The sequence below is a fragment of the Triticum aestivum genome, chromosome 4B, assembly GCF_018294505.1.
Source record: "Triticum aestivum cultivar Chinese Spring chromosome 4B, IWGSC CS RefSeq v2.1, whole genome shotgun sequence".
Lineage (NCBI taxonomy): Eukaryota > Viridiplantae > Streptophyta > Magnoliopsida > Poales > Poaceae > Triticum > Triticum aestivum.
This window is the reverse complement of record NC_057804.1, coordinates 155,135,937-155,158,191: the sequence shown is the minus strand read 5'-3', so window position 1 is coordinate 155,158,191 and position 22,255 is coordinate 155,135,937. Positions and strand designations below refer to the sequence as shown.

At 43.4% G+C, this 22,255-nt stretch overlaps 1 protein-coding gene across 15 annotated transcripts; it reads left to right on the top strand.

Moving 5' to 3' along the window:
• Positions 1–993: 993 nt before the first annotated feature.
• On the top strand, positions 994–11,627 carry LOC123091582 (OBERON-like protein). Of its 15 annotated transcripts, none has more exons than XM_044513142.1 (10): positions 994–1,199; positions 2,968–4,148; positions 5,254–6,690; positions 7,695–7,777; positions 7,919–7,956; positions 8,196–8,320; positions 9,273–9,313; positions 9,429–9,635; positions 10,558–10,764; positions 10,919–11,627. In XM_044513142.1, the coding sequence occupies exons 2-3, from the start codon at positions 2,981–2,983 to the stop codon at positions 5,895–5,897; spliced, it is 1,812 nt and encodes a 603-aa protein (XP_044369077.1). In that variant the 5' UTR covers positions 994–1,199; positions 2,968–2,980; the 3' UTR covers positions 5,898–6,690; positions 7,695–7,777; positions 7,919–7,956; positions 8,196–8,320; positions 9,273–9,313; positions 9,429–9,635; positions 10,558–10,764; positions 10,919–11,627. The 15 variants fall into 15 exon arrangements, with proteins under 15 accessions (XP_044369077.1, XP_044369069.1, XP_044369074.1 ...); XM_044513134.1 differs by having other exon boundaries at positions 9,269–9,313; XM_044513139.1 differs by having other exon boundaries at positions 9,236–9,313.
• The last annotated feature ends 10,628 nt before the right edge of the window (positions 11,628–22,255 follow it).

The following is a 22,255-nucleotide window of genomic DNA, read 5'->3' as shown; positions in this document are numbered from 1 at the left end:
AAGAAACAAACTTCATCATCATACCCCCCCTCCCCACACACACACCAAACAAAAAAAATATTTATGAAATCCAACAACATCAACCGCGCAGCGAAGCGCGTCCAACCCTTCTAGTTTTTGCATTATAAGAGGATGGCATTTTTTCTTTATAAGACAAGATGATGGCAAATTTATTTATAAGAGCATGACATTTTTTATTTTATAATAGAATTGACATTTTTTTATTGTGAGGATGGCACTTTTACTTTTTAAGAGGATGTCACCTTTTTTTGAGGATCGGATGTCACTTTTAATTTGGGAGGTGCATTTTTATTACTGTTACCTTTTTTTGCACACATAAGAAATTCAGAATATTTCCGAATTCCTGTTTTTGCGCTCGGTCAAGCGTGTCCCCCCTCTAGAAAATATGTTATGGGATCGTCCTGAGCAGGCGGGGTGTCCTGAACAGGTGGGGGTCCAGAATCAATTCCAAAGCCCAGTGCCAACTTCCTGATCAAAATCAACTATCAACTTCATGAATAGGGCGCGAACAACCTGTGGTTGGATGGTTAGAGTAATAGTAGTACCCTCAGCCCACCAGGGTTCAAGTCCTGATGCTCGCATTATTCCTGAATTTATTTTAGTAGTGGGAGGAGACGTTCTCGTCGACGACTCTCGGAGATGCTTATAGGGTAGGGTGTGCGTGTGTGCGTTCATAGGGGTGAGTGTATGCGCGTATGTATGAGCGTTTGTGACAGTATTTGTTAAAAGAAACTTCATGAACAGGGCAACTTTTTTTTTTTACATTTTTCTGATTTTTTCTCATGGCATTTAAAAACTATTTAATGGCTCTATTCTCTGTAAAAAAAAATTGCGAGAAAACTTCCATGCGCAAGTGTATTTGACTCACGGCTAAATGACAGCAACGCTTGTAAAAGTCAACCCGGTCACATCCTAGCCGCTTACCGATAGTAGCAGGTCACATCCTAGCCGCCTACCCGGCTAAATGGTCACCACCTTCCATGGTCTTTCTGGTTGGACTCGCACCATTTCGTCCCTTTCTTTTTCCTACTGAAAACGGAATAGAGAAAATCTTTCTTCATCTGCTTCCCGAGCTCCTCCTCGTCAACGTCGTCGGCAGAGCCGGAGCCTTACCCGGCACCAGAGATTCGTTACTCGGGCCGTCTCCCCGTCCGTGTAGATCACTCCGTCGCGCCGAGGTGAGCTCTCTGAACCCAGGTTTGCCCCGTGGAGGCTGAGGTTTGTGGGATCTAGTTTGGCTCTTGCTTCCCGTCCGGTGGGAGTGGAATATACCCCGGGACGGATTGGTGGCGGGTCTGGGTGTGGAGGATGGGTTCCGGCGTCTAGGCCTCTGGGTTGCTCCCTCCCCCTCCTTTTATTTTGTCGATTTCGTCTCATTTGCGAGGAGGAGACGATTTGTTAGTCGAACTGAGGTTTCGGCAGATTAAATAGGGGAATTTGTTGCTAGATTTTGGGTTTGCAACTTGAATTGAGGACATTAGGAGAGAAAATTGTGATACTGGTATGGGCATAGACGTTTTGGTTATTAAAACCTTAAGATTACTAGCAATTTTGGAAATATACTCAGAAATTTGTCCTGTAATATGAGTTTGTGGCCTTGTATATAAAAATGGAGGGAGTATGCAGAAATTCGCCCTGATTGATTTTGAGAGCTTGGAGGAGATTATATGTGGATGCTCTGTGTAGAGATGGCGTTTGTGTATTAAGATCACTGTGGAAATTCTGGAATATGTACACAGGAAGTTGTACCCCTTGTTTCTTTTTTAAGTTGGATTTTTTTTTAAAGGAGGATAACCCACGGCCTCTGCATCAAACGATGCACACAACCATCTTTCTTATATTATTCAACATGGCCTTACAAAATACATACAGTAGTCAACCCAAAGCCTCCATCCTGGCGCACAGAGTCGCCCTACCTAAGAGCTTGATGATGTGTCCTGACCTCCTGCCACACCGAGTATCCCGGTGGCCTCACCAAGCCGCCTGCCGGCTAGCCAGGATCACTAACCGGTCTAGCAGATCCTGAGTGCACACCGCATGTGCACGCTCAGCAATCCGCCCCTGCCATCTTCCGCCGTCTCATCTTTAGGAGTAATCCATGCATAGACCTTGCCAGGCCCTTCTGCTGTTGACTCCACCACGATGCTACACCGCGCCGCCCTCCTGCGTGTGCCTATCAACACTTCCAGCACCGATACTCTACTGCACCACGCCGCCGAGACCCGCTGCCGGCAATGCTGAAGATGAGACACCACTCCGCCTCTTGTCCCCTCCAGCCAGCACCTGTTCCAAAACCATTTAAGTTGGGGAGATGTTGTTTGGTGATTAAGGTGCCTTTGGTCATTAGGATTACTGGGTTGATTTTGGAAATAAAAGCAGAAAATTGTTCTACTTGTTTTTGAGCATCCATAATTTGCTTGGTGACATACGATAGGTTTTGCTGTTCTTTTGGTATGTGAACTGATGCTTGAAATGCCAGTCTTAAGCAAGTGGCTGATGACGATCATTTTCACGTGCAGATTTGGCTAGGTTTTTGTTTCTTAGTAACTCAAGATAACTTGAGCAGTTTTGGAAATATAAGCAGATAGTCGTACCGCTTGTTTTTGAATTGGGGAGCTTAGCGGATAAGTTATGTGGCTGCTCTGTCTAGATATGTTGTTTGGTGACTAAGATTACTGGAGTACTAGAAATAAATGTAGATAATTGTCCCGCTTGTTTTTGACCTGGGAATTTAGGGGATAAATTTTGTGGCTGCTGTGTGGAAATGTTATTCGATGAGTAAGATTACCGGTGCAATTCGGGAAATAAATGTGCAAACTCATTATTGATTTGCTTCATAACACAAGATAGGTTCTTCTATTATATTGGTACACAAAGTGATGCTCAAAGTGCCAAGTGTTAACCGGGTGATTGATGTCAGTTATTATTGCCTACATGCTTTGCTAGGTTTTGATTTTGGATGGGAACCTCATCAGGCGCAAATTTCCATCAACAGTTTCCACAGGGGATGCCGCCCCCACGGCACAATGGGGGCACCCCAAACCTGCAGACTTCCCTCTCTTTGGCCTCGTCAGACCAAGTTGGTACGCCAGATATGCAGGAGCGTGCGTCAAATTCTGACCCGGGTCATGACTCTGCCACTGAGAGTGCCAGTTCAAGGGAGACCTGGCCTGTAGAGCCAAACAAAAGCAGTGGTGGTGATGCTGCGACCACTATTAGAATAGTGGATAAAGATAAGGAGGTAGCCACCCAAGGTGTTGCTGAACGGCAAGTCATTCGTAGGATCCCAAGTACCGGTAGAGTGACTCTCCGGGAGGTTGCTCGGGAAAGGGTTGATCTAGTCGCTGAGAAAATGAAGGTTATGCCAGATGAGGTGTTGGATGAAATCAAGAGTGAACTTCGGTCAATTCTTGAAGGAACTGGGGGTTCTCATCATGTTGAGGAGTTCTTGTACCTGCAGAAGGTCGTCCAGAATAGGGTGGATTTGACACCAACTACACTTTTGATGCCACACCATGTTCAGCTGGAGATTCTTGTTGCCATCAAGACTGGAATCCAGGCATTTTTGCATCCAAGTGTTAATTTACCCCTGAGTCATCTTGCTGAGGTTTACTTGTACAAGAGGTGCCGGAACATCGCCTGTAAGAGTGCTCTCCCTGCCGAAGAGTGTAGGTGCAATATATGTAGCAACAGGAATGGCTTTTGCAACCTTTGCATGTGTGTGATCTGCAATAAGTTTGACTTTGAAGTCAATACATGCAGCTGGATTGGGTGTGATGTCTGCTCTCACTGGACTCACACTGATTGTGCAATCCGTGATGAGCAGATTGGGTCCGGACAGAAAATTAATAACGGAATTGCCCATCCGGAGATGCTTTTTCGGTGCCAAGCCTGCCAAAGGACATCTGAGCTGTTGGGGTGGGTTAGGGATGTATTCCAACAATGTGCTCCTGGCTGGGACAGGGATGCGTTGTTACGAGAACTTGAGTGTGTTTGTAAGATTTTCCGTCTAAGCGAGGACTCAAAAGGGAGGAACTTGTTCAGGAGATGTGATGATCTGATCGAAAGACTAAGAAGTGGTACTGCTCAATCCATGAGTCCTAGAGCGCTGCTGCCGGCACTCCAAGGTAAATGCACTTAGTTAACTAAACCATGCTTTTACGTGTTCCAGTTTTGTTCGCTCATTTTATCATGCTGAGTTAAGTCATGCTTCTCTTGCTATTTGGTTTCATCTTTGACTATGCTATACTTCTTGCTTTCTAGCTGGATAGTCAAAACTATTGTTTGAATATATTTTCTGAATTCATGTTTTTCTCATATAAAACATAACTCTTTTTGTAGCATTTTGGTTGGGCTTGGGATCTTCTGCTGTAACTCTGTACATTGCAAGCCTCCCTCTACACATCGCTGACAGTTATACAAATTTGGTAGATCAACAGGCATTCTCTGACAATACCATAAATGACAGTTATACGAATTCGGTAGATCAGTATGCATTCTAAATCACAGTTATACGAGTTCAGTAGATCAATAGGCATTCTCTGAAAAAATCCAGAATGCTTCTGCACTGAAACGATAGTACTGTCCTCCACAAAATTGTAGTAAAACCATGTTCTTAGAACTATCAAAATAGTGAAAGATGAGGTATCCCACCACCATGAACTCTCCAGGCATATCAGCAGTATTAAGTATATTCTAATGCACCTAGTACTTTTTTCCCTGTTATTTAACGGGGCAAGTACTACTGGTTGGGTGACGGTGCCTCTGCCATTCAACTCAGATCTACTCGTTTGTTATCTGCGGCAGTAATATTGTTTATGAATCTAAGATGAACATACTTTGTCTACAATTGGTGCATTCATTATCGTTCCCAAGTAAAAGATATTTGAGTGCTCTGTCATGCAGCTGAATTGGTTATCTTCTGTGGTTCTTTTTCTAGCATATTGTTTTGTTAGTCAGATTATCTACAAGTTTGGTGTCAGTTTTTCTGTTAATGTGTAACTGTGATTTTATAATCTTTTGATCATATACTGATCAATGGCTAAAGGCCCTCCATATTATAGTCTTGCAGTGTACCAAACAGCCCAAAAGGTGAGTGTTTATTACTGGATTTTGTTCCAGTATTTTTGGTGTGATCAGCTTTGTGGGTTTATTTACGTCTGCATGCCATCGGCTTGTATCTGCCTAAGCTGTAATTCAGACCTTTTGTATTAACTATTACTTATTTGGCAGAGCTTGAGATGGATTTTTCAAAGATGTCCGAAAATGAAGAATTGGGGCGCCTGATCACTCCACATGAGGCCTGCAATCGAATTGCTGAGGTTGTCCAAGAGGCTGTCAGAAAGATGGAGACCGTGGCTGAAGAGAAGATGCAGATGTTCAAGAAGGCTCGCCTCGCGGTGGATTCCTGCGAGCGTGAGCTGGAGGAGAAGACACGGGAGGCACGGGAGCTCAAGGCGGAGCAGCTGCGTAAGCAGCAGCAGGTGGAGGAGCTGGAGAGCATGATCCGGCTGAAGAGTGCTGAGGCCGAGATGTTCCAGCTGAAGGCCAACGAGGCCCGGCAGGAGGCAGAGCAGCTCCAGAGCATTGCGTTGGCCAAGTCGGAGAAGGCGGAGCAGGACTATGCGAGCATGTACCTCAGGCGCCGCCTGGAGGAGGCCGAGGCAGAGAAGCAGTCAATCTTTGAGAAGATCAAGCTGCGGGAGAACCCGAGGCCGCTGGCAACGGTGCCTCCCCAGGCGAGCAGTAGTGCTGCCACCGCGGCCCTCACCCCTGGCGACTCATCACAGATGATGATGCTGTCCAAGATCCAGGACCTGCTGAAGAACGTCCGCAGCATGCCGTCTGGCAAGTCGGACGTGCGGCAGTCGAAATAGCCGGTGATGCGTGTTTCATGGGTGATACTTTCTGCCATGTAAATTGAAATATGTCTCATGATGTTTCTTTATTAGTTGCTGCATAGTTATACTGAATTGCATTGTCATTTATTTGCCGTTGTTGTAATGTAAACTTAGTTTCATAATGACAATGGGGGCTAAAACAGACCAAATACGCCATTTAAAACAATAATGAGGCTGGCCAACTTGCATGGACAAGGCTCCCCCGATCGGTTCCTTCGTCGGCCGTCAGATCTAGCCTTCTCGCGTGGCTGGATCGTAGATCTTCACCTCACGGTCAAAGCTGATTTTCACCTCGCGGTTGTTTTGGCTGGCCAAGGACGAGTGGGCTCGTCTCGCGTGCTTATTGGCTGGGTTGGTCGTGCCCGGGTGCATGAGGTTTTGGCCTATCCCTACCCTGCATCCCACAGCCAATCCATCCTCGCCTCGTCCCACTCCCGCACCAACCACCACCCAAACCCTAGCCCTGTTTCCCTGCGATCCCCACAGCCTCTCCCGCCTCCTCCATCCCTCCTCCTCGCCTCGCCATGGCCTCCGCCCCGGGGCCTAGCCCCACCACTTCACCTTCCTTTTCTTCGTTGTCTGCGCCCGTCAGCGAGGCCTGGCTCCAGATCAGGTGCGGGTTAGGCGAGCTCGGTGGTGGGATGAATGGGCAGAGGAGGTGGGCGATGAGGGCAGGCAACAGTCGGGCGCGGCGGCCATGGCCAAGGGCGCGGCTGGGGAGCTACGCACACGTCGAGTAACGGCGACCGCATCCGGTGCCAACACCGAGGTGAGCTTCACAGTCTGTCTCTCCACGCGGCCTCCTCCTCTCGGCCTTGGATCCATGGTGGTGTTTTTTTTTTTTGCTAGCTTGTTGCTGCGTGCATGATTGTTGTAACTGGGTGCTGGCTGTTTGGTGCTGGGCTGCTGATGGCATGAGACCCACTTCAAAAAAGGGAGTGAAAGGAAGCCTTTGTTCATAGAACAAATATATTGTAAAATTTTCCATCGAAAGCCTGCATATTTATCCAGAAAAAGGAGTCTAAAGAGGCTTAGATTCTTGTTATGTATTGATTTTGCAGAATATCTGCAGCTATATATTGCTCAATCAAAAAGATAGATTTTACTCAACCTTCAGTATAATGTATTTCTAATTGTTCATAACTACTTCAAATTTTGTTGTGATTTTTGCAAGATTCTAAAATTATTGTATTTCAAATTTGTTATATCGATTCCTCGATGCTCTGTTCATGGCTTTGTTCTTATTTTATCCTTCTTTCTTTGATTTTTTTCTTTCCTACAAGAAGATGTCGAGTCATGTAATATGTTCAAAGAAGAGAGAATCTGCATTTTATGAATGCTTTCTTCTTTCTTCATTGTTACTTCAAGTTAGTGAATTCAGTTAAGTTGTACTAAGAAGATTCATACGCTTCTCCATCTACACATCTTATTCAGTCACGAGGCCATAAGATCTTTTGCCTTTTAGAAAAAGGGAGATGCCATTTAGACCTTACTCTGTTCAACTTGATCTTTAACTTGCTACTACTGTTTCTAAGATTTTCCCAAGCATTTTTTTGTTTGCATCAGAGAATGAGCTCACCTTATTCAGTGGATGTGACAAGTAAAAAATTGGAAACTGAGCAATTAGTTCCACTCTTAAATTTTGTACAGCAGTCCAAGTTGTCCAATAAATCATTTGTTAGCAGGGTCAAATTATAGACGTTGAATCAGTTGTTCCAAATTACCCAGTCCAAATTGTGGATGTTAAAAATCTGTTTTGTGTTTTGTTGAAAGCCGGAGCTGGGTCGAGGAGCCGGCCTCTGCCTTCGCCATTGCCTGAGAGAAGCAACACCGACGTTGGGCTTTCCATGTGCAGGGTGCGTGAGTTAGTGATTTTGTTCTATCCTTTCCATCTCATGACTTTGTGTGGAGGTGGCAGCACAACCCGCTGGTTATTGTAATGCCTACCTCGAAGATAATTGCTTACAAAATTATTTTTCTACTTGGCTGTTTTGCAGATGATGAGGTATGGCATGGAATGGTTGGGTTTTGAGTGGTAGGTGATCCCTATGCCGGCGGTCATAGCGGCCATCATTGGTACATTTCAGTAATATTTAAGTACATTTCAGTAATATGTGTCTTGTTTTACTTCGTCCTCGGTGACTCAGATGGTGGTCACGATTTTCAGTCTGAAGTTGCTTTTATGAATTTTCAGTCAATGTTAGCACAGAATATATATAGTATTTCTTCTGCACCGAGCCGGATAGTTTAGCTGATAATTTTTTCCTTCTGCAGCCAAGCAGTAGAAGAGAATGGTAACCAAAGCCACCTTTGTTGATCATGGATTTAGAAGAAAGCCAACAGAGTATGAAAAGGTTCTCATGGGACTCACCCTGAACTGAAATCTGTGTTCAACCTTGGTATAATTCTGTGACAAAAACCCCAAGTGGTCCAATATTTTGTTTATTTAGTGCCTGTTGTTTTTGGTTTGTTATAACCGAATTTACAACCTACTATTCATGCATTTCTTTTATTCTGTTTTGGTGGGTTCTAAACTATGAAATTAGGACTATAGTTTATTAGTTTGAGACCTGCTTCTGGATAAAGAATGGAAGGAAGAATTCTTACTTCATGATGACACACATGATTGTCAAACTACAGAAAATACTTGACTTATGTACTGTATGATTCCCGAGTTCCTTTGCTTTCAAGATTTAAGTGGGGGAACTCGTGAGCTTATGAATGAGTGATTCGGATTTATCTAATTGGGAACTAGCAAATCATGCAGAGTAAGGGTTTTTTCTGCTCGTATAGATTGGTTGGTCGATTGCTTGATACATCATACCTTAAACATCATAACTTCTGATTGGGGGGGCCTGGTTGATGCCCTGTCTGATGTGAATCTTTTGGGATGCGCGGGTATATACTTCCACCACTATATACAAAAATGAGTACTGCCTTTAACATGGGCATGATATTAAATTTGAGTGAATCTAAGGGCCTACTGGGTGCATAATCTGGGGCTATATTATTTTAGATTTTTTTTGTGTGTGCGAGGAGCAGTTCTACAATCTCTTCATGGTTCATCATTTACATATTAGTTGGATGATATCTTTTAATCTGTTGTGACTGACTTGCTGCTTATATGGACAAATGAGTACAACATTTAACATGGGCATGATGTTAAATTTGAGTGAATATAAGGGCCTACTGGCTGCATAATCTGTGGCTATTTTTTGTGTGTCTGCGAGGAGCAATTCTACTATCTCTTCAAGGTTCAACGTTTATATATTATTTGGATAGTATCTCTTTATTTTGTTATTGTGACTGACCAGCTGCTTACTTATATGGACAACTTGAACTGAAAGCAAGAGTAGAAGCCCATGAGATGAGACACAAGGGAAATATGCATGGTATTTTTCAATTCTAATGTTTCAGTTCCATTATCCTACTTGACTGGCTATGTGATGTATATACTGATTTCCTGCTACTATTTGAGTTATAACACTTTTTATGTTTCTCTGGCAGAAAATGGCACAATCATGATTTAGTTTGGTCAGCAAGTACCTAATTACAAGTCATCAGCTAACGATTCTCCCCAAGAAGTGTTCGGAATGAGCAAAGAAAGCTTTAATGAGAAGAATATTGATGTTGTACAATAGCTGGAAGATCACAAGAGATCGACCTTTTGGATGGTCTAATACTTCCTATATGGGCACATAGAAAAGCCACTACGTAAGTAGTTCTGTCTTTTCTTTAAAAACTGCTTTCTCTTACTACACAACCAGGCTCAATTCATACGTATGTAAAATTTACATCATACTTCTTCCCTTCCCAAAACAAGGATTCCAAATGGTGCTGATATAAAAACACCATCAGGGATTCCATGTGTACCATGTATGTCCCTAAAAACAGCATCAATATATCAGCATACTGATGTGCTGATCTAAAAACATTTTTTTCTAAGTGAAGGTTTCGAGTCGGCAAAAATACAGTGTATGTCCATAATGTGATGGCAACTGAGTATCCATGTGTACATGGAAGGCATCAGTCTATATCGATAGACACCTATAATTTGTTTTCTAATTTTTCTACAAGTTTTTCACGTGGTATTTTAGGCTATAGCTTGATTTGACACTATCGTGAAGTGGGGTAATTTTCCATATTGATATGGTTGGTATGCACATCCCACTAAGAAACAAGGCGCAATAAAAGCTCATTTTCCATTCTGCAAAAGTTGAAAAAATTGTATTTGCAAAGCACAAGTTCTGTTGTGGCTACTATTTTTATTGCCAGTCAACCTATATCTTCAACCTTCTCTTGCATAGGGCAGGCAATAGTTCTTGGTTGCCTTCAAAATACTCGACACCTCTTTAGGAGTACGGACAATATTGCCAATGCATATAGTCCGTGCTTTTGTCTTTAGGAATTTGCATCAGTACCTTGTTTAAACATCTAGAATATATATCTTCAGTAACCTATTTAAGAATGCTTTTCAACTTTTTTCCATGTTGTAACATACTTCCTGTGTTGTGTAATAATCTACTGATAGCCAGTTACAGCTCCATTTTACTATGGACATTGCATATGATGTTCTTTATTCTCAGCAAAGCAAACATCTCATTTGTTTCTCATACTATTCTCTACAAAAAACTAGGCGTTGCTGAAGCTGGAGTCATGATGGCGTTAGTAACCTTGGTGATGCTTCTTATACGGCAAACCAACTTGTTCTTGATTATCCTATGGGTTATTTATCCAGATGTTGCACATAGGAGTACTGTGGAGCTAATAATTATTTGAATCTGAGCTAGCCTACTATTTCAATCTGAGGTCAAAAATTACAAATCTCAGTGTTTGTTTTCAGGTGTCAATCTTCTTCCCTTCTCCTTTTTTGGGTCACTTTTGATAGCTTCTTTCATTCTGTACATATTAGTTGCCGCCTCAAGCCTTGGCTCTCTATTTACTGGAAAATGCAGTCTTCATTTACTGAGTTATATTTTTGTCTTGCTTTCTTCCAGGTCCCTCATACAGTGGTTCAGAAAAAAACCTATCCAATGGAGATGATGCATGAGGAGCAGCAAAGTCTATGTTCTTTTTCTCGCTCGTGAGTTTACTTTTTTATGGTTGGATGCCAAGTAGCCAATTAGACACTTTTTTGTAGATTAGTTGCTTAGTTTCATATGTTAAACTGCGTTGTCGAGTGTAGTGAACAAGCAATCAACGCGGCACATGTGGAAGTTGTGAATGGCACCGGTCTTGTCATACTTATGAGCAGGAGCACCGGCCACATTACTCTTCATGCCACTCTGAGCAGTTGGCTGCTGCTTGAGATTGATTTCCATGTTGAAGGGAAGGGAGACCTGATTGAGTTCCTGTATATGCAAGGATAAATAAGAAGGGGCATTGTCGTGGTTGTTGCTGAAGGTGTTGGTCAGGAGCTGATTACCGGGACTGATGACAAGAATGGAGAGCAGGATGAGTATGTCAACATGCTGTTCCTTGACGTTGGCCTTCTTCTATGAAGTTCACATGCAATTCTCCTCCATGGTTAGAAAAAACTAATTTAAACATTTTGTTTCTTGGATGGTTACTCATTTCTCTTGCCGTTGTTGTATCAAAACAATTGCATTTTCGTTGATGTCTGCTTGGGCTCATTTTCAAGGAGAATGAGATGTGGAATAAACTACTCTGAAATGGTTGGTTCCCTTCAAACAATTTATTAGCTAACTAATTTTGGCTGATGTTGCACATGATACAATTGTGCTCTGTTGTTGCCATCTTGCATTTTATGTGAGCTTAAACAGAAAATCAATTAAACTTTTACTAAGTTCTTACCGTATGTATTTGCTCAAACACAGTTACTGAAAAAATGCAAATATTTGTAGCAAGTACATGGTTTTAAATGGGACTTGGTGCCATTTAGCGCAATGGGCGGTGTTATACAAATATATTTTTTGGTGCAACAGTTATACAATTTTTTTTTCAAACTTGGATTTCACAATGTGATAGACATTTTCAAAAGAGGGGTTTAATATACGGGCTTTCTACAATGAGTACTGAATATGTCCTTGCAAAATGAAACTATTTTCATCGACAACACGGTTTTAGCGGGTCTCTGCTCCATTTGGCGGAACGCATAAGAAATCGCACTGGTCGGCGGTTGAGGAAACGCCTCTATCACCCAACCAAGGAAACCGAGAAAGAAAGGAAGGGGATAGACAGTCTCTGCTAGACCGCTTCATATTCAGCTCCTCACGGGCCACAGGCATCGCTCTACGTGGGCTGGGCTAAATAACATATGGGCTATCCTAATACCTCCTGATCCATATATCTCCGTATATGCACAACAAAAACATTTTTTCCTTAGGTTTCTTATATTTTTCTCTCTTTTTTTGCAGGAAAAACATGCACTGTCAGGTTTCTCATCATGATAACCATGTTTTCAAACTTGCTAAAAAAATAGAACCATGCCAACTTTACTCTCTCATCATAGTGGCCATATTTTCAAACTGAACATATTCATATTGTGCAAAGTTTTCCTTTTCCCAGATTATTATTTAACAACGTAATAAACATGTCTAAAAAATAGCATGATTTAGTTGAAGGTTTTTACAGCATGAAACTATTTTCATCGACATCATGTCTTCAGCAAGTCTCTGCACCATTTGGCGCAACGGGGTCAACTAGTATCTCTATATACTAGAGTGATAGGCGAGCTTTGTTGGGCGCGTTGATTGATGTGATGATTTTATCAAGCATATGCAGTAACCCTTTGTTGCGCCTGTTGATTGATGTGATGATTTTATCAAGCATATGCAGTAACCGTTGTGACGATCTTTATATGACATGCTCCAATTAGTATCTTGCTCCAATTAGTATCCAAATATTCAGTATAACTATTCAGCATAGGGTATGTCTAGGGCTCATCCAGTTATGTCACATCAAAGTTGACTTCATCACCTGTTTATGGCCTCCACCACTTGCTTTGTTTTTTTCACAATATATAAACAAGTTAGAACAAAACAGGGAGACCCATTCGCTCCCGTGTTGCTCGTAGGGCGACACCAGGGCACCCAACCCTAGGTACCATAGGTCCACCACCACAATCACGTTAGCGGCGAAGGCGGCTCCCCCAAAGCGGTGACCGCGTCAACCCCTTCGTCGCACCGCTCTAGCTGGTTGTTCTAATCTCGTCGGCCTCCTGCTTCCTCCTCCCATCCACGCCCTCCTCCGGCACCTCTTGGCCAGCCGTCGTTTCTCTGCGTGCCTGCGCAAGATGCACCTCTCGGTGCCTAATGCATTGATGTATGGCTCTGCCCCCACCTCTCCATCGTCGATCCTCGGGCACCCATGCACCTCGTCATCTTGCTGACTGCGGCGCCACCAGGTGCGCCAACATCGACCCCCCGTCGCCCTCTTGCAACTTCCTACTACTAAGCAATGCTTACCTCGTGTCCAGCAATGGGACCCCCCCACCACACACACACATGATCCAATTTGCCAAACGCTCTGCTCCTGATCCGTCCGTCCATCATTTCCTACCGTGGGCGCTGCTTCTCTGCGTGTTGCTCGGTGGTGTGGGGTCATTTGATTGTGTGGAGGATGGAGAAATCCTTGCCGGTGGACAATGGCGACATTTGTGGGTGCCGCATCCACCTTGGTGGCATTGTCCTACCCTCCCCATGTCGATTCCCCTGCTTTGCCTCCACTCGACATGCTTTTTGCTCTCCAATGTTCTTGTTTTCATTCTCGGCAACCCGGTAATGTCCTCTTTCTTTCCTTTTGAGCTCCCTGCTAAACTATGTCTTGCCTATCGCATGGATCCTTTGTTCTCACTACCTAGTGGTTGTTGTGTCCTCCATTTACACTCCGTCGTCCTTGGTTGGTATAATTTCTTCTAAGGCATCTCCGTGAGCTTGTCACTCCTACATTACTTCCCACAAAGTAACAATCCCTTCCGGTGGTGAATTGACATTCTCTCTGTGCAAGCTCGTTGAGCCAACGTCTCCCTCCTATTGGAAAACGTATTAGAAAACAAAAAAATTGCCCTACGATCATGACTCCTGCAACACTATGAAGATGCATTAGAGGTTTAGATCGTACGGTTACCAACTTTGAGTTGCAGCGAAAGAAGAGTTGGTGTAGAATGTTGATGAATTACCTCGAACCGTTCATGAACGACTCTTAGACCGAATACCGAAAGCATGGCCTCCCTACGAATTGCAGGCATATAAGCTTCACGATCCGGCAGTGCTTCACCATCCAGAGCTGATCCTCACCGAAGAAATAGAGGGAGAAGAAGAGAACCACATGGGGTTTCTCCATTATGAGGATTAGAGGAAACTAAGTCTAGCTCTAATCTAGATCAACTCTAAATTAGAACTAGGACTAGAGAACTAGAGTAGGCTCCAAAACGTGTGCGTCTCCAAGGGCCAAAACCTCTAGTATATATAGATGTAGGGGAGAGGAGGGGGCGCCACCACAAGGAGTGAAGGACTCCCTCCTTGGTGTGTCAGCCTAGGGGGAGAGGATCCCGTCCTACTCCAATTTGGCTTCCCAAGAGGCTAATGAGGGCGCCACACCTTATTGGGCCTCTAAGGCCCAATAACTCTCCGCTACTAGGCCTTTTAGTATTTTCTTTAGCCCGTTGATATTAAATAAATTCTAAAAGCCTCCTAATAAATATTATAACCTTTTATCATTTATTTAATGTCTCCTAGAAACATTTCCACCTATATAACAATTCTTGGTATTACCCAGAAAACCCTAAAACTCTTTCGGCTCCTCCGAGACACTTTCGGTATCTCTCAACACTACAAAAAAGACACATCCGTGACATTTTGGGCCGAACGAATTTTTTTGGTCATACTTATGACACTTCTATGACGATAATTGTGACAAAACCCAGTATCATCATAGATGTGGTGGGCTCCTACTTATATGACAAAAAATCATGACAGAAAATGGGCTTTTCATCCTGGGGGGCCGGAGACGCAGCTGCATGACATTCTTTGAGCCGTCCATGACAAAAAAAACCATGGTAGAAGCGAGGGCGAGGAAAATTTTGGGGAGTTCCCGGTTACGGTGTGTGTTCGGGGGCCGAGCGATGCGCGTTTCTCTCGTACACGTACGCGTTTGTGTGAGGCGTTGGGCTCTAACTAAACCCGTGCAAGGTTTTGGGCTCTAAATGAACCCGGGCGAGGCATTGGGCTCTAACTGAACCCGAGCGATTGCAGCTACGTTACTGAACCCGAGTGATTCCTTTGCTACTGCTGCTAACTGAAGCCGATCGAACCCTGCTGCCCCCTTCCCTTGATGAACAGTGAGCGTTGTGGGGGGGGGGGTGGATGAATAGTTCTTGGTGGGGGTGGATGAACAGGACCCCGTGGTGTTGCTTCTGGATGAACATGACCACGATCGATCGAGCCGCTTGGGGCTAGATGAACAGGACCCCGTGGAGGGCTGGATGAACGGGACGACCCCGTGGAGGGTTGGTGATGAGGACATCAATACCATTGTTACACCCACAACCCCTACTGCTACATATACGGGACCAATTACTAGAGCTCGCGCACGCCAATTAAATTATCAGGTACTTTCGTTTCTTGGTAATGATTCTAATGTTCATGAGAATATGATGCTGCCTAAATTGGATACATTTGTTTTGCTTACAAATGAAGGGCCTAGCTTGGAGAAGGATGAACATTGGAGCAAGAACAAGCATGGAGATGATGCCATGCGCAAGGGGAACAAGAACGGAGTTACAAGTGATGATTTCAGGACTTTGAAGCCACCATAATGGGTGCATGAAGCCTTGGACGAAATATATAAGATGCCACTTCATAAATTTCGTCCCGAGGCTATTATAGGTGCTGCGTCACCTTTTTATTGGGCCAGGCCCATGTAATTTCGAAATACATAAGTATAGGCTATTTTTAGAGTCCGTATGTGTGGGGAAACAAGAGATAGGGTTGATTTCGGACCCCTCCACCAAGGGCCACGAAATTCCCCCTCTCTTCCTCCATATATACAGCCCTTAGGGCACCGTTTAGACTTTGGGTTTTGTTTAGATTAAAAGTTCGCCATAGCTGCAACTTCGCGTACTTCGTTTGTGTTCAACGACCAGACAAAGGCGTCACAGAACCCCACCTTGATCAATAAAGCTTTCATCTTATATTCGCAATATCCAGATTGCAATCTTAGTTTCTTGCTTGTTCTTCGTTTGCTCGCAGGAAACAGACCCTCGTGGTCAGGTTGATCGTGCTCCGGCGTGGTCAATAACCTCTCGGAGTTGGTTTAGCGATTGCTAAGGCGCGACGTCCTCGCACGTTCGTAGTCGGATCGTCAAAGTCGACTTCCACCAAAGCGATATCCATCATCTCATCGAAAGACGGGACACCTTTGCCTCTATCAAGTGGTATCAGATTTCCAGGTTGCTCGGTGAGATTTTACAGTTTTTCGTAGTTTAGATCGAGTCTGTTCTTCATACCTATAGTCCACGAAAAAGCCAAAAAAAATTAGGGTTAGTTCATCCCATCCGAACCAATCTGAGCCTTGCATAATCTTTTCTGTATTTGCTTTGTTGAATTTGCGGTTGCATCGTCGTGTCCAGTTGCTGGTCTTAGCGTCTAGTCTTTTAGAGTTTCGAGTTCTGTTCACAGGTTGTCACGTCGCCGCTGCCATATATCACCACCGCATCATCATCGTCGCTGTTGCCATATACCACCACCACATATTCACCGCCAATCCGAATCCATATACGCCACCACATATCCGCCGCCATCACGCCAATCCGAGTTCACCTGCAACATATATCCGCCACCTGTCCGTGTTCCACCAGATTCATCTTCGCCACCAGTCCGAGTTCCACCAGATTCATCTCCGCCACCAGTCCTAGTCCGAGTCCAGTAATTGTTGCATTGTTCTCGATTTCCAGATCACGCGATACTCCGAGTCGTGACAGAGAAGGACTCCCCAACTTCCGAGCCATCCGCAGAAGAAAAATAGTTCCAATTTCAAAAAAAAAACTAAGTCTGGAAAATTCTGGCTAGGCAGTTTTTAGACCATTTGTAGACTTTTTCGAAAAAATTTGTTGCGGAGCAAAAAAAAAAGAGGAAAAAAAAGAGAAAAAAAATTCAGAGTGTGCTCCTCCCTTGTTTACGTGCCGCGCCGTGATTTTGTTGGTGTTCTAGGCTCGCGTCTCTAGCACAGTCTAGCCTAGGACCAGCACAGTACCGTCGTTGAGCGTTTATTCAACTTTGCATCTCTGAATTGATTATTGCTGACCCTTTTTGCTACCATATTATAAGCCTTCCCAGCTCCACATACATCTACGTCATGCGTTTATCTCTCCCTGGTAATCGCTCTATCCAAGCTTTGAGAGTTTTGACTACAACGGTTGCCGATCACCGCCTGTTGCTGGGTAAGAACTGGTAAGAATTTGAGTTTTGCTTGACGGATTTGTGACACCCACCACCACCACTTGTTCGTAGTCTGTAGGATCATATTCTTGTGTGTTTCTATTGCTGCTAACCATGCCAGGATCACAAGCCGACGAGATTGACTGGGAGAATTTATCGAACAAGGAGCTTCATGATAAGTTTCAGCAAATGATGACTGAACAGGTGCAAGATGTGCTGAACAATTTTGAAGAGGCCATGGAGAAGATCACTGGCCTTGAGAAGACGTTCGAAACAAAGCTCGATAACAAGTTTAATGAATTGCTCGCGCGTCTTCCACCACCACCACCCGCTGCACCTAACGCACCTCTCCAACAACAACAACAACGACTACCTCCACGTCGCGAAACAGACCTCCGCCGAGCAAGCCGTGTTCCTCTTGCGTTTGGCCAAACTGTTGGTGCTGCTGTTGATACTTCTGTGGCTCCTGCTGCTGATGCGGAGGAGGATGATTATGTGGGAGATTATGAGGATGAGGTTGATCAAAATCAGCACTACGTGCAGCCACCTGTACCACCACCAGCAGGTCGACCTCAGGTATATATTCGTAATGGTAGGCCTGCACCACCACCTCAGGTACGAGATGATGTCCATATTCCTAAACTGAAATTGAATATTCCACCATTTGAGGGTAGATATGTTCCTGATATATATCTTACTTGGGAGTTAGAAACTGAACAACGATTTACATGTTTACAATATCCTGAGGAGAGACGAGTTGCTGCTGCTGTTTGTGCTTTCACTAGTTTTGCATGTGTATGGTGGTCTGAACATTGTAGATTATATCCTATTCCAACTACTTGGGCTGCTTTGAAAACTGCTATGCGTACGCGTTGGGTTCCACCATATTATCAACGTGAATTGCTTCAAAAATTGCAGCGTTTAAGACAAGGGAAAAATTCTGTAGAAGAATATTATCAGGAATTACAAACTGGCATGATTAGATGTGGTATTGTTGAGGAGAATGAAGCTATGCTTGCACGTTTTCTGGGTGGATTAAATAGAGAGATTCAGACCATTCTAGACTATAAGGAGTATACTAATATCACTCGTTTATTCCATCTTGCTTGTAAAGCTGAACGTGAAGTGCAGGATCGACAAGCATTGGGGCGAACTAACTTTTCTGCAGGCCGACCTTCATCATGGACACCACGTGCATCTTCTACTTCAACTGCACCAGCACCTCCATCCGGTGCCACCTCCAGCCGTGATACAAGAAAACAGGCACAACCACCATTATCTGCCAAGAGCGCACCTGCGGGGCCTGCACAGCGTTCTTCTTCTTCCATGGCATCAACAGGGCACACAAGTGATATTATTTGTCGTCGTTGTAAGGGAGGAGGTCATTATGCGAGAGAATGCAAATCTCCGCGTGTGATGATTGCTACCGCGGATGGTGGATATGAGTCCGCTAGTGACTATGATGAGGAGACTTTGGCTCTTATTACACGTGAAGAACATGGTGGAGATGATTCTGATCATGAGACGCAATACATGGCTCCTGAAGACGCTGACAGGTATGAATGTTTAGTTGCTCAACGTGTTTTGAGTGTGCAGATCACACAAGCTGAGCAAAATCAGAGGCACAATTTGTTCCATACCAAGGGAGTTGTGAAGGAACGTTCTGTGCGCGTCATCATAGACGGAGGGAGCTGCAACAACTTGGCTAGCATGGAGATGGTGGAGAAGCTTTCTCTCACCACAAGACCACATCCACATCCTTACTACATCCAATGGTTCAACAACAGCGGCAAGGTTAAGGTAACACGTACTGTTCGTGTGCATTTTAGTATCTCTACATATGCTGATTATGTTGATTGTGATGTGGTACCTATGCAAGCATGTTCCTTATTACTTGGTAGACCATGGCAATTTGATAAAAATTCTGTACACCATGGTAGAAACAATCACTATACTCTTGTTCATAAGGATAAAAATATTACTTTGCTTCCTATGACTCCTGATTCCATTTTGAAAGATGATATTAATAGAGCTAATAAAGCAAAACAGGAGATGAATAAGAGTGAAAATCAGATTGTGGCAAAAGAATTTGAGCAACAAATGAAGCCTAATAATAAACCATCTAGTGTTGCTTCTGAAATTAAATTGAAAAGTGCATGTTTATTTGCCACCAAATCTGATATTGATGAGCTAGATTTCAGCAAATCTGTTTGCTATGCTTTTGTGTGCAAAGAGGCATTATTTTCATTCGAGGACGTGCCTTCCTCTTTGCCTCCTGCTGTCACTAACATTTTGCAGGAGTTCGCTGACGTCTTTCCACAAGACGTGCCACCGGGATTACCGCCTATTCGAGGGATTGAGCGTCAGATTGACTTAATTCCCGGCGCTTCACTGCCAAACCGTGCACCATACCGTACCAATCCAGAGGAGACGAAGGAGATTATGCGTCAAGTACAAGAGCTTCTCGACAAAGGTTATATACGCGGATCCCTTAGTCCTTGTGCTGTTCCTATTATTCTAGTGCCGAAAAAGGATGGTACATCACGTATGTGTGTTGATTGTAGAGGCATTAATAATATTACTATTCGTTATCGTCATCCTATTCCTAGGCTAGATGATATGCTTGATGAATTGAGTGGCTCTACAATATTCTCCAAAGTTGATTTGCGTAGTGGATACCATCAAATTCGTATGAATTGGGAGATGAATGGAAAACATCATTCAAAACTAAGTTTGGATTATATGAGTGGTTAGTCATGCCTTTTGGGTTAACTAATGCACCTAGTACTTTCATGAGATTAATGAACGAAGTTTTACGTGCTTTCATTGGACGATTTGTGGTAGTTTACTTTGATGACATATTGATTTATAGCAGATCTTTGGAAGAACATTTGGAACATTTACGTGCTGTTTTTATTGCTCTACGTGATGCACGTTTGTTTGGTAACCTTGGGAAGTGCACCTTTTGCACCGACCGAGTATCTTTTCTTGGCTATGTTGTTACTCCACAGGGAATTGAAGTTGATAAAGCCAAGATTGAAGCTATTGAGAGTTGGCCGCAACCCAAAACGGTCACACAAGTGAGGAGTTTTCTTGGCCTCGCTGGATTCTATAGGCGTTTTGTGAGAGATTTCAGCACCATTGCTGCACCTCTCAATGAGCTTACAAAGAAAGATGTGCCTTTTCTTTGGGGTACCGCACAGGAAGAAGCCTTCTCGGTATTGAAAGATAAGTTGACACATGCTCCTTTACTCCAACTTCCTGATTTTAATAAGACTTTTGAGCTTGAATGTGATGCTAGTGGAATTGGATTAGGCGGTGTGTTATTACAAGATGGCAAACCTGTTGCATACTTTTCTGAAAAATTGAGTGGGCCTAGTCTGAATTATTCTACTTATGATAAAGAATTATATGCTCTTGTTCGGACTTTAGAAACATGGCAACATTATTTATGGCCCAAAGAATTTGTTATACATTCTGATCATGAATCTTTGAAACATATTAAAAGTCAAGATAAACTGAATCGTAGACATGCTAAATGGGTTGAATTCATTGAGACTTTTCCTTATGTCATTAAACACAAGAAGGGAAAAGAAAATGTTATTGCTGATGCTTTGTCTCGCTGCTATACTATGATTTCACAACTTGACTTCAAAATATTTTGTTTGGAGACCATCAAAGATCAATATGTGCATGATGCTGATTTTAAAGATGTAATGCAGAATTGTAAAGAAGGAAGAATGTGGAACAAGTTCGTCGTTAACGATGGATTTGTGTTTCGTGCTAACAAGCTATGCATTCCAGCTAGCTCCGTTCGTCTTTTGTTGTTGCAGGAGGCGCATGGAGGAGGATTAATGGGACACTTTGGCGTGAAGAAGACGGAGGACGTACTTGCTACACATTTCTTTTGGCCAAAGATGAGATGGGATGTTGAGCGTTTTATTGCTCGATGCACTACATGTCAAAAAGCTAAGTCACGACTCAATCCTCATGGTTTATATATGCCTTTGCCTGTACCTAGTGTTCCTTGGGAGGATATATCTATGGACTTTGTTTTAGGTTTACCTCGAACAAAGAAGGGGAGGGATAGCATATTTGTTGTCGTGGATAGATTCTCGAAAATGGCACACTTTATACCATGTCATAAAAGCGATGATGCTGTTAATGTTGCTGATTTGTTCTTTCGTGAAATTATTCGCTTGTATGGTGTGCCAAATACTATTGTTTCAGATCGTGATACTAAATTTCTTAGCCACTTTTGGAGATGTTTATGGGCTAAGTTGGGGACTAAACTGCTTTTTAGTACTACTTGTCACCCCCAAACTGATGGACAAACTGAAGTAGTCAATAGAACGTTGTCTACTATGCTTAGGGCTGTTTTGAAGAATAATAAGAAAATGTGGGAGGAATGCTTGCCTCATATTGAATTTGCTTATAATCGTTCATTGCATTCTACTACTAAGATGTGCCCTTTTGAAGTTGTGTATGGTTTCCTACCTCGTGCACCTATTGATTTGTTGCCTCTTCCATCTTCGGAGAAGGTTAATTTTGATGCTAAACAACGTGCTGAATTGATTTTAAAAATGCATGAGTTAACTAAGGAAAACATTGAGCGTATGAATGCTAAATATAAACTTGCTGGAGATAAGGGTAGAAAACATGTTGTGTTTGCACCTGGAGATCTTGTTTGGTTACATTTGCGTAAGGATAGATTTCCTGATTTGCGCAAATCAAAGCTAATGCCACGTGCTGATGGTCCCCTTAAGGTGTTAGAGAAAATAAATGATAATGCATATAAACTTGAGCTGCCTGCAGATTTTGGGGTTAGTCCCACTTTTAACATTGCAGATTTGAAGCCTTATTTGGGTGAGGAAGATGAGTTTCCGTCGAGGACGACTTCATTTCAAGAAGGGGAGGATGATGAGGACATCAATA